The sequence below is a fragment of the Gallinula chloropus genome (assembly GCF_964237585.1).
Source record: "Gallinula chloropus genome assembly, chromosome: 8".
Classification (NCBI taxonomy): Eukaryota; Metazoa; Chordata; class Aves; order Gruiformes; family Rallidae; genus Gallinula; species Gallinula chloropus.
In genome coordinates this window covers 7344295-7361627 of record NC_140093.1, presented here as the reverse complement: position 1 = coordinate 7361627, position 17333 = coordinate 7344295, and the positions used below count along the sequence as shown (strand labels likewise).

Below are 17333 nucleotides of genomic sequence, written 5' to 3'. Positions count from 1 at the left end.
GAACTCTTAAAACTCTTACTTGAAGTTACACAAACATTGTGCCTGTAACATAATAAATCAGGGAACATGGTAAAATGCTTAATTTATGCAGTTAAAGGTTTTAATTCATGTCCTTTTTTATTTAGAGCTGAGAAAGTTCAAGAAATTGTTTCCTGGTTAAAGGCACATCCTGTCTCTGCTTTGTCTCGGTCGTCTTGTGATTTGCAAATTTTGGATGCAGCCATTGTTGAGAAAATTGAAGAAGAAATAGAAAAATGCAAGGTATGCAGCTTGGCATCATTGTGAGCAGGAATGAACAAAAAAGCAGCTGCTCACTATTTTCCCAGTTCTTGAATTAGAACAAGCTGATGGAAGATTTACTTGTCATTACAAAGAAGGAGAATACAGCATTTAATGTAGGGTCTGAATTTGTAATGTGAGTTGTCCCAGAAATTCAGAAGAGCTCGTTATTAAAAAGATTGACTCACTCTTTGAGGCAATTCAGCAGCATTAGGCCATGTTCTGAACTCTGCCTTCTGATGATTTCAGAAAGGAACAGGTGTTATGTATACGGTCATATATACTTATACATATGAACAGATGGCATATATACTTTACTACCGAAGTGCTTTTTCTATGTGCAGTCCCACCTGTTCTTCCCTAGCAGTTTCTCTTTGGTCTGAGTATAATTAGGAAAGTTCTTTCCTGAAGGCTACAGATCAGAACAGGGGCCAAGCAAAAGCTGAAGGCAGCACCACGTGAAATTGTGGGGTGATTTCTTGGAAATTACTGGCAAAGACATGATCATTACATTTGTCTGATTTCTGGAATTAGCCAAACAGCGCAAAGGCTTACATAAGATAACAGTCATGTTTAAAAAAATTAATTTAGTCATCCTAATGATTTAATGAAAATATATACCTTTAAAGAAACAAAAAAATTCTACATGAGATCTTTTCAGGTGTTTTGTTGTACCTGGAATCCACTGTTGGTTCCTGCACTAGTTTGCAATTGCTTTCTGTTCTTTTCCTTTAGCAGAGAAAGAGCAACAAGAAGGTGCGAGTGACTGTGAAACCCCACTTGCTGTACAGAGTAAGTGATGGGAAAAGGTTTTGGGGTTTGGGTTTGGTTTTTATTTTAAGTTAAATTATCGAGATCATATTTATTTTACCTGGCCTTACCAGCTTTCAGAGTGGAATTTTAGGACAGTATCAATGAAAGAAAGTTTTATGATGCCTTCTAGGAGATGAATTTGAGAACAGTAGTGTGTCTCTGGAAGGGAGGAATTTCTCCTAACTGCAAATTCCATCATGTATTACCCTGACTTTCAGTTCTTTTCTACTTTGGCCTTTGTGCTTTTGCAGTTCTTACTGGCTCTATGATGAAGGCAAAAATAAAATGTACTTTCTGTTTGTCTCTTTTTCCATGTTTGGCCTTTTTGTTCAGTTCTTGACACTTGACCTGCTCATCTTTCCTGGTATTGCAGATACCTGTGTTACTGATACAGGCAGGTTACACTTGATGATTTTATTAAGTCTAAATTGATCCCCTTGGTCTGTCTTGGGGTCATGTGCAGCACTGCTGTTTCTTGGACAGAAGCAGTGAGTGAGTGAGACTTGCAAGAAAAAAACCCAGAAAGCTTGTTTGTGTCTGGGGAAGGAAGATTCTGTGTTCTTAGTGTTGGGGGTTTTTTTCAGAAAGTTTGTTTTATAGTCAGCTTCAGATACTGTTATAAATACATTTTGATTATAATCCATGCTTTTTGCAAGCATTAACAGAGTCTTTTGGTTATTGTCAGCCATTAGAACAACAGAATGGGGTTGTTCCAGATCGAGATGCAGAGTACAGGCTGTTTGACCGTGTTGTTAATGTGAGAGAGAACTTTTCGGTTCCAGTTGGTCTTCGAGGTACCATCATAGGAATTAAAGGAGGTAATAATATTTTCTACTTTTTGTTCCTCTTAATATGAAGAAGACAGAACACATGCTGCAAAAAAAAGAGTGAAATGAAGTTTTAGGGAAGTACGGGTAAAGCTAAAAGAAGTGGAGAGAAGCAAAAGTATTAGTCTTAATACTTACATTAAACATAAAATTTTATCAAATATTATTTTTCTGAAATGCTTTTTTCTGTTGCAGCTGAACAAAAAGGTTTAGCAAGTCATGTTGGGTGTAGCAGCTTGAGATCTAGTAATAGAGATTGTTTTCTTACCTGGCATATAAGTGGTTGCCTTTTCACTCAGTTTGCATCCAGCAGAATTTTGAGTACACTAGACTTATTGCAGCTTTTTTAAATAGTTGTTTTTTTCTCCATAATGATTATATACCAGTATAATTTCAAAGGAGTGTTAGTCTCTCATTTTCTAAGAAGATGAGGTTAAATTTGTCGATTTCCAACTGCCTAAATGTAGAGATGGTTGGCATATCTTCTCTGGCAGGTTCTGACAGCTGTGACATACTGCTATAAATTGCACTTACATTAGTGCAGGTTGATAAGTTGTTATGCATGGTATGTTTCTGTTAAAAGTGTGTCTGAAAGGCCAGCCATATATGACTTTGAGGAGATTTTGTGAATTGCTGTTAATGTCATTTAAGGCATAAGGAATTTTTTGTTGCTAATTAGTTTTTGGTCTTTTCATTATTTATTGCATAACTAATTTAGATATTTACATAATTTTGGTGAAGACAGATACTGTTCAATATATGAGATGACACTTTAATTCATTTTCTATAGCCAGCAGAGAAACAGACGTGCTTTTTGAAGTTTTGTTTGATGAAGAATTCCTTGGAGGCCTGACTATAAGGTTTGTAAGGGGAGTTTCATATTCATTTCATGCCATTGGTCTTGAAGGAATGAAATGGTTGTATTGGGTTTGAGTATTTTCAATGCCAATTTTTAAAATGTTGGGATGTTTTGATTTCTTCGGTTTTTCTTTTTTCTCTTTTGAGTAGGGATAATTTTTATGAGACAGATTATATTTTGGAAATGCTCTTTAGGCTTTTTTATGTATTTAGCAGCTTCTGATATGTAGAAAGCAAATAGGAACCAGCAGAATAAAGTGCTAGGTCTAAATATCTTTCTTAAATAAATATGTAGAAAGCAGGTTGGTGTCAGCATGTCTTAAACATATAGATTAAAAATAGTAATCCATTTGTTCATCTGAAGAAGGGACTCTGAGCTATCAATAAGTGGTACTCACATGCTAAATTCTAACCACCATTAAAAACCGAAACTGTTCTTAAGGAGGTGGAGGCATGGTTATTGCTTTTGGTTTTATTCTGTATTTAAGTAAGCAGGGAAATTTCAAAGTGAACAAAGTTCCCCAGCAGACTTGATTTTGCTGTTGTTCGTAGATACATTTTTATGGCAGAAATTAGAGGAGAATCTCACATGTTCCATGTGTTCACCAAGCATAATGCAATCCTCTCCTTTGCAAGAGCATGTCCTGTAACACAGATAATCTTCAGTATTCAACATCATACAAGAAGATACAAAACTACTCGATATTTAACTTCATAATTCTGTTATTGGCTTCAGTTTTCATCTCAGAAAAAAAGAATTTTGTCTTCTGGTTCATAATTTTTACAGAAATATTTACCACTGAACTATGCTGTAACAATTCACTCATCTTTACAATTTCTTTGAACTCATCCCTCAGAGTTACGATATGAGCTCTCAGTGGGGGTAATTCCTGTTGTTTTCTGGTTTTGACAGCCAGAGGCCAAAGTGGAGCATAATGGCATTAATGTTGTGTGTAACAGTAGTAGAGTGCAGTATTGAACAGCAGAGGCTGAAAACTGTATCCAGACTGGAATCATTATCTTTTGGCATGGTGTCAACAATGTTGTTAAATCAGATATACTGAAATTGTCAACAATTAAACTACATTAATGCCCATATCATTTCCTTTCTTCCAGGTGCTCACCTGCCAGAGGTTATCGTCTGCCATCAAGTGCCTTAATTAACCTGTCTCATGGTAGTCGGTCAGAAATGGGAAATCAAAAGCTGACGGCCATAGTTAAACCTCAGCCAGCTGTGAATAGCTACAATTCATATGCATCTGATCTGTCATCTGTGTGTTCACAAAAAGTGCATCTGGGAGGCCTCAACCATTCTCCTCGCTCTCTTTTTGTTCCTACTCAAGTAAGACTTTGATCTCATTTGTTCAGACACGTTTTTCCACAGAAGCAGAGTTATGACTGGGGCTGGTACAAACGAAATGTAGTTTTCATGTTGGTGTATTAGAAGTACAATGGTCATTATTGTGGAGAAATGAGTTAATCCAGTAATGGAAAGGCCCTGAAGTTCCTTATTGACAGATGTTTTGAGTAGCTCCAGTTGCTTTTCTGAGACAAATGTTTAGTTCAGAGCAGTGACACCACGTTTGGTGTCAAGAAATAGTTTGGGCAGAGATGACCTTATTTCCTTAAAGCTTTCTTCCAAGTAATGTTTCCCATGGGCCAAGCTTATCCATGGTTAGAAAGAGAAGACATCATTTCTTTGTCAATTTTCCTTATTGGGTATGATTTGCTTTGTTTGAACATATAGTAAAGGGGTAGAAATTGCTGATTAATTTGGGTTCTCACTAGTTTAATTAAACTGTGTTTTTTAATAAGTTACTTCTTTAAAGAAAATTAGCTTATTAGGTAACTTCATGTTACTGTATGAGTGTTTGAGAAGAATTGTTCCATGTTTTTTAAGTCTATTCCAGAAAAACTACTTTCCAAAAGAAAATTTAAGGAAATGAAACACTTCTGATTGTTTATTGTTGGTGGTTTTTTTCCTTTCTCTCTTAATGATTTAGCAACTGAATGGAAGACAGCATTACAATCTCAGGGCTGAAAATCAGGGCAACTCTAGCTCACCCCAGAAAGGATCATTTCTGAGTGGCAGTCAGAAAAATAAAGTGAGTATTCTGATTTATTGAGTATCAAACCAAAATGTCTCGATACTTATTTTGGCCTCCTATTTAGGGTGGGTGTCATTTTCTTACATTAAACCAAAACTATCTGTTAATCATATCAGACGTTTTAGTCTGGATATAGACTGAAACAGAAACTGTCACAGCTCTTGAATGAGCATAATATCCTGTGTTATCCTTGTTTAGATTCTAGGTTTTCAAAAGTGGTAGTTTTTACGTAGCTGGGCTTCAGCTACATTACAGCATACCTGTAATGTTATGAAGCCATTGAGCCTGACTGATATGAAGTAATGCATTAATAAAATATTTAAGAATACTACCACTGTGAGACCATGCTTTTGAAACCGTTCTGAATGACAATCTGAGTTGAATAATCCTCAGTGATCTTTCCCATGTTACTAACTTCCACTAATAACAAAAGCAATCTCAAAACAAGCTAAGCTCATTGCAGTTTAGCAGTGATTCTTAGGGAAAGTTGATACATAAATGGAGGCCACCACAGTAGCCTCTTTCATAAGTTCAATGCATGCAAGTTCTTCTGTTGTCAGTATGAAAATTGCTGTCATCTGAGCACTGTTACACTTGGACCTTGAGTGTGTCTTTGTATATGATTAGCTGCTCAGAAGTTGATTTTATATCTTCTGAGTTTGTTTGGGTTGTTTTATTCTTCTTTTACCAGGCACAGAGTAAGCAAGATGATGAATTCTGCAACATATGGCAATCACTGCAGAGTTCTGGGAAGTCTCACCACGTTCAGCAAACCATGCATGAGAAGGTCTGTGTATGTAAACTTCAATCAGATGCCTGGGTTCAAAATATGAAAGCATTTATTTTTATACATCAGTTCATTACATCAGGAAACTTTCTAGTTAATGTTACAAATAAATCCTATGGATCCAAATATCGTTACATGGGTATATGTGTAGGTCTGGAAAGAGGTAATCGTGTGGCTAGTATGTTAATAATAGGTACAGAGTTTTCTGATTAAGCCTTGATGTTTGAAATCCTAGGGTGCAGTTCTACCTCAGGAAATCAAGCTGGGAACTGGCAATCAGTTCTACAAGCCAGGATTCAATGACAGCAGCTTTAAAGGTCAGCAAAGAAAACAGGAGCCATATAAAAAGTGTAAGTATTCTAATTAGAAACTTTGTTTAAGAGAACTACCTGCTTTATCTGATGTTCACTGAAATGCCTGTTGAGGGGTTTTTGGTAGTTATCAACAGAAAATATTGTTATAGTTTGTTCTAGTTACACAGACATTATGTTGCACTTGTTATTGTCAGAGTATCCCAGGTGTCTATATTAGGTTATTCCATACTTAATCCTGAATGTTTTGATCAAGCTGTCCTGTTAACTCGATGCAACCATTCAAATTAATGCAATTAATATGTACTTGAATGGATTTAATAATTTTTCTGAGTCTAGAGCATTATGTTGTTTTTTAAGATCATTTCAAAAGGACATATTCTTTTGTAGTCAAAGAAGATTCCAAAGTTATAAGAAGTGAAAGTCAGCTGCATAATAAGATACCAAACAAACAGGTAATTCCTTCTGTATTGTGTAAATGTATTCTTTTATTTTCATTTTACTCTTATTCATCATTTTACAGATGTCTCTCTAACTTGCATCTTAGTTGATTCTTTTATTAGGTAGATTTTATTTTGGAATTTTTTTTCTGTAGAAATTGTATAAACAAAATGACGCCAAGTGCATAAGATGTATAAATGATGATGCCAAATGATTTTCCTCTCAGACTCTACAGGCTAGCTGTAATGGGAAAACACAAGTGTTCAGGTTTCAGCAAGCTGGAATTCTCTAAGAATATCAGCTTATGAAAGCTCTTTTCAGCTGTATTTCGAAGATGATTATATCACAATGAGTGTTAGTATTCAATAATAAATGCTGCAGTTTATTTCAGAATTTTGCAGGTGTGAATAAATACAATGTCAAACTTCTGAAGAGGAATGAAAGTCCCAACATGCCTGCAATTCAGAAGGCTGCAGTTGATGGTCCCTGTGTGGGTGGAAAGGTAGGATCTAGATAGTTGGTTTTACTTCTGCTCTTTGAGTAACTTCAGATATCAATCCATTTTGTGCCAGTTATTCCTGGTCACTTGCATCTTTTATTGACATTAATTTGTACACAAGAGAAGCCTGTATAATCTTGATCATTCTTTAAAGCCATTCTCTCTCAGCCAATACCTGCATGTTTTTAGTGTGCAAAACTTGATTTGTCTCTGGATATTTGTTTGCACTCTGCCCAAGCTAAAATAAAAATATCCTGATTGAGAATAAAATTAATCTCTAACTAATACACCCTTACTCTTTCATCTGCTTGTAACAATCAAAGTTGATGTACCTTTTTTCTTTTATAAATTTGTTTTAAGAAGGACAATGAACTTGAAAGCCTTCTAGCTTCTTTGAAAATTTCCAAAGAAAATGAAGCACAGACTTATTCCAAGGAAGCAAGAGCTACAAATGAAGAACATCTGTCACCACAGTCGTTTGCTATGGTCTGTATACTGCAGGAATCATTACATTGCAATTTAGCATCTGCTGTCTTAAATTCAACGCTTCTATTTAAAGAAATTCCATGGAACCTCATACTGCCTTTTTAAACATATTGATGAGCTTTTAATTAGCTGTTCTCAAAGAAAATTAACAAACACATTTGTTTATGCTAAGATGCTGTTATCTGTGCTTTGGTATAATGTAATGGATAGGAAGGCAAAAGGTCAGATTTTCTTACTGACTGTGATATTCAGAGTGAAGTAAGGCTAAAGTGTCATCCGTACCTGAATGCTCTATTTTATTTTAAAAGAATTCTATTATTGTTTTTAAAGAAAGGAACACAGATGCTCAAAGAGATTTTGAAGATAGATGGCTCTGACCTGGAAACAAGGAATGAAGTGAAATCCCAAGTTAATGATGTTCCTGCTCCCTCTAGTAGACAGGATTGCCATGGAGCTGCTTTGCAATATAGACAAACAAAAAAAATGGGTATGTTTAGATACTGGCTCATAGTGTGGAGCTTCACCTTACATTTCAGAACATAGCTAACAGTTCAATGCTGATTTTCAAAACAGAGTAGTAAAATATCCATCTTTTCCAGTTCTAGTTCTTTACACAGATCTAAGTGTCTCCTGGTTTTTGTTAATCACATACGGAAATACTAGAAAAAAGCAAGCATGCAGTTTTCCAGCTAATAACAAAGTTGCTATCATTTCTGTGTAGGAAAAGTTTGTGATTCTTACTTTAGTTTTTGTTTGGTTTTTTTTTCTTTTGTCAGCTGCTTATATGAACAAGCCTCACAGCACTGGAGGCCCTCAGAACACACCAGCACCAGAAACTGGAGGTCATCCTTTCGTGTGTCCACAGCCTGCACTGTCTACTGTTTCTGAACTTTGTCGTATTTGTTCTCTTGTTGGAATGTCACAGCCAGATTTCTCTTTCCTAAAAACACCACAGGTAAAAAGCTTTTCTGCAAAAGTTAAAAGTTCTCAGCTTCATTTCAACCGTCCTATACTAAACATTTGGACTGAAAGCTGAAGCCCATCTAAAAGTAAACCTTATCTCCTTTTGTTAGCTTTTTTCAGAACAAAGAAATCTTCTCCTTTTCTCTCACAAATCCTACCTTTCTATCTTGTTAGTAATGCAAGTTCCCTCAAACATCTTATCTCATTTTCCTAGACCATGACAGTTTGTCACATAAAATTATCAAATGGTTTGTTGGTTCATGGACCGCAGTGTCATTCTGAAGCTGAAGCAAAGGAGAAAGCTGCGCTCTTTGCTTTACAGCGTTTGGTGAGGATGCAAAGAATCTTTTAATACCTTTGTCTATATTGCATTTTGTCTCTTTGTAATCCTCTGTTTCCTTCTTTATAGAGTTCTATAGGAGTAAACTTCCCTTTGCCGCCCCCTCCGCCAGTGTTTCCAAATTATCAACCACTGGGAGTTCCTGTACCGCCTGGGTCTATTCCACCAGTATTTGCACAACCCCCTGGTAAGTATTTGACTAGTACACACTTCAGGTATTTTCATGATGCCCTGTAATCACAGAATGTTAGGGGTTGGAAGGGACCTCAAAAGATCATCTAGTCCAACCCCCAATTGTAATAGTTCTTTATAAGAAAATGAATGAGTTGCAGAAATCCCCTTTCTATATGTAGTTGTATGTCTGAACTGCTTTGAAAACTGAAGAAGTTTCATGAACTTCTCATCTATATGCTAATTAATTCAATACAAAGAATCCAGATTATTTCGTTCTCAAGAATGTACTTGTCCATTCAATCTTAGTTGTTTTTTGTGGATTTTTTTTCTTCAGAACAATAGTAGTTAGTTCCAAGATGATAGCCCCAGTCCAGAATTCAGAACAAATCTCTTCCTTTATTTTCTCCATGGATTTTTCCCCTCCCTCCCCTATATAGTTAATGGTTATTAATACATTAGTGTTTTTATTTGTTGATAACTTTCACTGAATTGCTGCATCACAATCCTATTGTGCACTGCCAATCATTAGCATGGCAATTACCGCCCCCCCCCCCCCCCCCCCCCCCCCCCCAAAAAATTGCTAAAAGTCCTGGTGATGTTTTTGGTTCCAGTCTGTTTTGTGTTCTACTAAAGTTCACATACACAACTAGTAATTAATGAGTCAGCGCTGTTGTAGCATCCTAGTAACCCACACAGCAGCTGCTGCATCTGTTTTCCCCAAGGTTTCTGTATTTCTATGCTGTTGACTTGTTTCAAGAGGATGGCTTAAACTTACAACCTTTTCACTAATGCATTTCACTCAGCTAAAGATGCAAAGATCCTAAATTAGATATTCTCTGAAATGCAGATGCCATAACATAGTGCTCTTAACTGCGCTGTAATCTGAGTGTAGTAAAAGCAGAACTGTTTGGTATTGTTTTGAGACTAAATACTTGCCTATTTTTAAGTAAACATGAAGAATATGAGACTTTATAGGAAAGAGAAACAACATGTAGAAAAACATAGTTGGGGTACTCTTGGGGTCTTGGGGAGTTGTGATCCTCTTTCTAAGGAAAGAGAACTAAAACTTGCTTGTTTTCACAGCTAATGTAATGCCTCCTCCATCATCTCACATGTTTGGTCCAGTGTCTTGGGGAACTCCAGTGCCTAAACATTATTATCCTGGCTCCTATACAGGAAACATGTCTCTTGCAGGAACTATACCAGTTGGTTCTCACAACCAGTTTATACCTCTGCAGGTAAGGTCAGCAGGCTTGTTTTAATATGCTGGTTTTGTAAAAAATGTGCCTACATGATGATTGCAACAACACCCCTGCTGTGAAGCACTACTTAACATTAGAGAATTATTGTAAAGAATTGTATGCATGTTTTCTAAAAGTGGAATATTTGCAGGTCTTTGAGAATGCATTTTGTTAAATAATATTTATTTAATTTAAAGGTAACTAAAAAAAGGGCTGCTAGCAAGAAAAACTTTGAGCTCAAGGAGTTTCAGAGTTCCCCTCAAGCTGCACCACTAAAGAATGAACAGCCAGTGTCTTCTGACCACATTCAGCAAGATAGTTCTTCAGCTCCTTTAAAATCTCCTCAAGCTGCTCAATCCACTGTTTCAGTTCAAGACAATGTGGGTACTCCAAGCGTTCCTCATAGCAAATCAACACCAAACGCTTCCAACAAGCGGAAGACAAGAAAGCTGGCTGTCAATTTTGGCGCACCAAAATCTTCAGAATAAACATGGTAGCTAGGTGTATTTTATCTTTAACTCTTCCCCCACTGTTATGTTCTATCATTTAAAAAAATCAGAAAGCTCTATTAAAAAGACCAGCCACTTTTAAGTATAAACGAAATACGTTTTACTTGCTATGATTTTCAGGTTGTTTTGAAACTATAAAAAGAATGTTGAAATTTAATTATTTTGACTTAAATTAGCAAAAGCCAGGAAACGCTGCATTAAGGTTGCCATGCCATCCATTGTGCCTAGGTTTCTAAACAGTGGCTTACAGACCATACCAGGTAAGCAGCAATAACAGTGGCAACCTTAATTCAGAATTGCTGTGCTTTTCAGGAGGGATATGGAGCAGTAATCAGTTGGGCATCAAACACTGCTTAGTATGATGTTTTGTATTGTAGCTTATTTTTAAATAGTGTAGTAAGACAGAAAGGAAAAAATAATTTAAATGCAGCTTATGTGTTGGCTTTCCAGGTCCTTCTGATTTGAATCAGTGTGACTAAAACCTAACTGCAGTGGAACTGCCAGATTCACTTTAAGGACAAACTGCTAGGTTTTATACCAGAGGGCAGCAACTTCACACCTTTCAAAACATAGGTAGTATTGTATCTCTGGTATTAGAGTGGTGAAACCTGTTGGCTGATGCAGAATCTGTTCCAGGAGATGAATTTATAGGATGCATTGGACAAAACCAGATATATTTGTAAAGAAAAGACCTCTTTGGTAAAGTATGTTTGATTTTGTTTAATTTAGCAGCATTATGATAAAATAACATAGGTATCTACTACAGATTTGCATAGCCTTCTAAAATGCTAGTAATACCCTTATTTTTTTCTAAATCATAAAAATGACCAGAGTTGAGAGATGTCCATTTGTATAGTATGGCTGTCAAACATAAGTTACTTTGAGTCCATTTCTCCCTCTAATGGTCTGCGCCCTGAAACCTTCTGTATGCTGGGTTAATTTTTGTTGCTAGTGACTTTCAATATTTATTTTTTAGTTTTGTGATAGAATTTCTGTGTAGCAAAACTAAATTACTAGAAACTGTTACAATTATTTCCATAATAGTATTCAGGCAAAAAGTTCACTGGTATTTTTGGAGGGAGCTTTATTGTAAAAGAGGTTACATGATCATTCTTGGTTCATACAGCAAAACAAGTACTGGTTTTAACCCACATGTATGGTTCTCATTGACATGAATGAGAAATCTTCAGTCTAAGAGAAAATTTTAAGCCTCAATTGGTGCTGTTTACTAATGTTGATAAAATTTTGTTTTACTTCTTTATTCTGATTTGTTCCAGAAAAAATACTTTTTCCCTAAGGCCCAGGAAGCTTAGAAATAAAGCATACTTTTGTTACCTCCAAACAGGTTGCATCTGCAAATCTGTAGATACTCCTTCAGTTCCCCTGCCGTGTTCTTTGACTCCATTTCTTGGTGTCATACTAAGTTTCACTTTGTTACTGTGTTACAGGATTTTTGTTCTTTCCTCAGCAGTATTTGTAGAATAGCAACAAGCCAAATAAAAAGGATTACAGAGGTAAAAATATTTTACTTGCTGTCACAAACCTTGCAGAATAGTCCACATGCAGTCTTAAAATACATTGATTTGTATAGCCATCTAGTCTCAAGATGGTTTGAAGCCATATTCTGCGAAGACAAAGCTGTGTTGCTGATGACAGTACATCACCAAGATGCACTGGACTGACACGATGCTGACATGCCAATGTCCTAGAAGTGTGTGTGAAATTGAACTGAGATGCAGATGTGAGTTCCCTGTATTCTGTATGAAGTATCTGACCATTGGAGCAGAGATCTGTGTAGAAAAGCCTGTGATGGAGATGAGACTAAATTAGATTCTTGCATCACAAAATCTTAACATATCTGAACAGCCAATTTATGCAGATTGATTGATTTATTTTTTAGTTTAAAAGTTCTGAAGGACACTATACTTATTGGTAAACACAGAAATTTTTATTATCATTTACTTCAGACTAAGACTTCCTCTTTCTCTTCAAGTAGAACTGCTATATTTAGTATATGTAACAAGTTAAACACTTAATTCTGTAGCTGCTGCATATTGTATTAGCCCCTGCTTTTGAATTGATACATTCTGTGATACTGACTGCCTGGTGCCCAGTTAATTACAGTCTTACATGTCCTGGTAGATACAACATCTGCATTGACCTATGCCATGTCCCCTATGATTTCAGTTTTATATTTTAACAAGGTGGTTATATTTGATTCATACAGATATAAATTTAAGCATTTGTTTTTCTCATAGATAAAAAGTATTTTATAAGCACTGGAGTTTTTCATTAGATCTTATACAGAGCAGTATTTTACTAAAAATCCAAAAGGGAAGACTTTTATGTGCGCATTTTTGTAGTTTCTGATTTTTTTAAAATAACTTTTCATTGTTTATCTGCCAAGTGAAATGTTTTAAATTTGCATATGAATGGATACAGAATGTATTTTTTGTGCTGTTTAGTGTTAAGTGTGCATTTGCAGATTTTTAGCATGTAGTTGCACAATGGACTGTGCAAAGATATTTTAAAATATGAATATATGATACACTGAAGGAAAAACATTCATAAAAGTTAAATGCTATATAAAACTTTAATGCAATAGAATAATTTTATAATTTGTGTTTGTGTCTGCTTGGATTAAATATTGGAACACGAAACATTATTTCCTTTCACTGTTTTATTTCCACATACTATATGGGAACGTCTGTATGCTCCAAATCAAAATTTTTAAGATGAAATTTATAATCTCCTGAAGCCAAATTTCTGTGACTCTCAGAAGCGGCAGCTGCCACCTCTGAGCTGTTTCTTGGTGGCTTTCAACTGCTCTTCAGTTACGGACACGAAGTCTGTTAAAAAGGCTGTTGGTTATTTTGCAATTAAATTAATTTAGCTAGATACTGAACTTCCAGAATTTCTTTGGTCCCTGTCACCCATTAGATTTACAAAAATAAAAATAAAAAACATATATGGAAAAAGCAGTAAGATTATTTCCAGCAAGTTCAGTCAGTCCTTGTGGTTCTTAACAAGGTGCAAAACCAGATGATGGCTGAAAAATAGGAGGAGCCATGGTTACCTGGAAGTGTTTGATACCCTAATGTAAAGCTTTTTTCTCTACCTGGAGCTAAACATTGTGCTGAGATCTAGAGTAGAATAAGAGTTGCCTCATTTCTAGTAAGGCTCTCTAATGAAGCATAAAGACAAACTGCACTAAAACCAGTGTGATGTGTTTGAATTTCTTCAAAAAACAAACGTTGAGTTATGTTTCATAATTAGATTTCCTCATCCCAAATAACAGCAGGGCTTTTCATTCAGAATTGCTGAATTAATGCTACTAGATTTTACTCTTGTTTTACAGAGGGTAAATAAATTCCTTCACCTTTGTATTGTGTATATATACCATGTGCTGAGTTCTGTTCTCCTTGACCAGTTATTGCTCAGATGATGTTCGTACTCTTGTTGCCTTTTAAAGCCTAATGAACACTGTAATCATGCCAGTTAATTCTTGGTATCAGTGGCTGTGAAATAGAAACTTCCTTAGGGTTTGTCTTCTGCCAACTGCAGCACCAGCTTTTCGTGCAGAGATGTTCTTTTTATTGAATTAGCTTATTTAAGCCAACTAGCATAAAGAATGGAGTATGCTCTCAACACAACCAGCTGCTGCAACTTTGTGTAACAATTTTCTGTACAAAAAACAGTCTGGTTGGTATATACATTCAAGTCCTATTACTCAACGTGAAGATACCAAGATACAATCTCGCATTTCTAAAGATGTCTTCAAATTAGTAGTCAATGGACTCCTAAGTACGGCAGTTACCATCCTGCATGGCGAGTTCTGCCTTGTTACTTTTCCTATCTCAATATATATTGCTAAAGAAAACGAAGTAAAGGGGTAACTTTAAAATACATCTGTTTGTCTGCAATAAATCTTGCCTGGATACTCCCATTCAAAACTTGGTACTTCTGTTTAATGTAGTTTAGTTTAGTTCATCCGAACTACAGAATAGATGACCCCTGAAAGAGAAATGTCAAAGGAGGAATAGTTACTTCCAGTAAGGGATTTGGGGTTTTTTTTGAGATGAGATCTCCAAATGTATTGCATAATCAGCCTTCCTTACTACTGAGAGACAGTTCTGTTCTTCTCTTTCTGTCTCTGGAAAGGGGACACAGTGACACCAAGGGCATAAGGGCACTCTGAATACACACTCTTGGCCAAAAGAATCCAAATTCAGGTGTGTGAGGACCCATGAATATTGAGACTGTAACTGATATGTATTTCGAAGAATTGGATGCCATGAGGTAAGTAGCTGTTGTTTATTAAAGCATCTGTGGTTCCAACAACAGTTCCTTATTGCTGTCAATTTTTACGGGGTGTTTTCTCTTATTTTTCTGTAATTTTACAACTTTACTGTTTTATTTCTGCTTTGAAAGAAAATACAAATCACAGAGAACAGAAGGAGTCAGAAGTGGAAACAGTAAACCTGATTCCTGTTATTTCAAAGGACAGAGAAAGTATTTTTCATTAAAACATTTTTATTTTCTGGTAAAACTTTGTCAGTGTTACTGCATCAATATTGTTTTACAGATGTTGATATTCACCCTTAGTCCTGTATTTTGTATGATAGTAAGAAAGACCAAGACTGGCAATCAAAAGTCAAAATGTAATTTCTGTGCCAGTAACAATAGCAATAACTTGTAGCATGTTGAGGGTACAGGGTAAAGAAAGAACTATTCAATTAAGTGATGTATTTCACAGTAACCTATGCATGTTTTTAGGTTTAGCACTGAATGTGACATTTGCTCCTGATGTTTCTTCCAATGCTTTGTCAGTCATTGAAACTTAGAAGGGTAGATGGAGAGCCAGATTCCTTAAGAGACATCCAGAGGATGATGTGCATTATCTCATACACATATACATTGCACATCTCCAAATGTAGGTATTACAAAGGATGGGTTAAAATCATGGGCCAATAATGAATCTTTAACAGAATAAATACACTAGTTTTCATTTGCTTTGGTAGATAAATTCTTGGCTTAAACTGGATTGTCCTGAAGTCCACCCCATTCTCTAGCAGTGGTTACTTGTGTTACAGAGCTGCTTGTGCCTCAGATCCAGTGCAAAGCCTCATGTATGTGGGCACAGTTTCGATGTGCAATTCTCTGATGAAAATACTGGCTTAACCAGTCTCTTATTACTTGTTCCCCCTGGATCATGCCAATCTGTATCACCACATTATGAATGATATCAGGGAATTAATCTGAAACTCTTTCCCCCATGTTATTTTTCAGCCTGATAGTTCACCGTGGAGCCACAAGAACAGCTGAGTTGGTACAACAGTTTGCAGTGTGAGGGCGGGATTTAGCAAGAGTGGAGCTGCTTAAGAAACATCCCGTCGCTGGCTAAAACTCAAATCACCCACGAAGCTAAAATGGTAGATTGACTGATGTCATTGCATGTGGTTCTGTCTGGTGACTTCAAGGAGAGTGGTGAATTCTGACAGGAGTACAGGAGGAACTGCTGAGAATGGTCATATGGTAAATGATTGCAGCAAAATTTGCCAAAAATGTCACAGCTTTCACTTTGGGCTGTCTGTTAAGTCTCCAGGCAAGGCTTAATGAATGTGGGTGACTCTGACCCATGGAGCAATAAAAGGTAGTGGGCTTGCTCCTATTTAACTCCAGAGTGACTAAGGGCCCTGAGGTTAACGCTTCCATAATGTAAAAACTCCTTAAAATGGAAGAGCTAAGGAAGTGAATAACGTGTTAGAATTTGATGGGGCAGTAGAAGGTTAGATAGATCTTGACAAAATACAGCTAAGGAAGGGAAAGAAAAGAAAAAAAAACAAACTCATGAACACACATTGCAAATTTTGTGTCTTGTTCTCCTAGATTCCAGTAGCTGGAATCCTATTAGCACAGCCAGTGGCACATTAGGTCCACGCTGGAAAGCCTGGGGTGAGCAGAGAGGCTCCTGTGTATCAGTCACACAACAGAAATGCACCTTAAAATACATTTACTGATAAAGTTACCTATTTGAAATACAGCTTGCTTAATAATTTGAAAATTCTAATGATCTGATCCTAAAAACGTCAAGATTGTGTCTTCTTTCTAGTAATTAGGTCTGTTGGATCTGTAGCACTCCCATCTCTCAAGGCCTATTTAACCTGAGTAACTGGGGCAAACCTCTCTTGCTTGGCATCCTCTATAAAGTGTACTTGTTGCTGACTGAAATGTGCTGAGTGTGATGGCATTGCTTACAAATACTCATGGTGTGGGTTTTGCCATCGTTGCCAGCCGTGGATGATCACCTTGTCCCCAGCGTGAGGTCGTTCGGTGGGTTTAACTTCATAACAACTCCTTTCCTTTGCTACAGCATTGGCTGGGTCCCTGGAGTGCCTCCACTCCTTCATTTGGTTTGATATTCCAGTCAGTCACGCTTTCCAGAGACCAAAGGAACTGAGGATTTCACCAGGGAAGATGCGGATGTAGCTGCTGCGGTAATTGGTATGTGACCCGAGGTGTGTGAATTCTCTGCCTTCTGAACAGTGGAAGTGGCACCTGCGTGCTCTCACTTTAAGACTAAGGTAGTAGCAGGGGTTACACAGGCTTGTTATCAGGGTTGCAGCACAACATAAGGTACATTTGGGGGATGCCAGTACATCTTCCCTTAAAATGGAATGTTACTGGTCTGCTGAGA

At 36.6% G+C, this 17333-nt stretch overlaps 1 protein-coding gene across 1 annotated transcript in view; it reads left to right on the top strand.

The window, feature by feature from the left end:
• XRN1 (5'-3' exoribonuclease 1) overlaps nt 1–10970 on the top strand; it is a gene marked incomplete at its 5' end in the record, with an annotated part of 30200 nt that extends 19230 nt beyond the window's left edge. Inside the window, 16 exons of the mRNA XM_084267355.1 lie at nt 126–261; nt 1015–1071; nt 1778–1910; nt 2710–2779; nt 3894–4119; nt 5577–5672; nt 5908–6022; nt 6374–6438; nt 6816–6926; nt 7284–7409; nt 7740–7896; nt 8186–8364; nt 8587–8700; nt 8782–8899; nt 9970–10124; nt 10325–10970. Of these exons, the coding sequence (XP_084123481.1) occupies nt 126–261; nt 1015–1071; nt 1778–1910; nt 2710–2779; nt 3894–4119; nt 5577–5672; nt 5908–6022; nt 6374–6438; nt 6816–6926; nt 7284–7409; nt 7740–7896; nt 8186–8364; nt 8587–8700; nt 8782–8899; nt 9970–10124; nt 10325–10615 (2149 nt within the window). The 3' untranslated portion in view covers nt 10616–10970. The remainder of the gene's footprint in view (nt 1–125; nt 262–1014; nt 1072–1777; nt 1911–2709; nt 2780–3893; nt 4120–5576; nt 5673–5907; nt 6023–6373; nt 6439–6815; nt 6927–7283; nt 7410–7739; nt 7897–8185; nt 8365–8586; nt 8701–8781; nt 8900–9969; nt 10125–10324) is intronic.
• Between the last annotated feature and the right edge of the window lie 6363 nt (nt 10971–17333).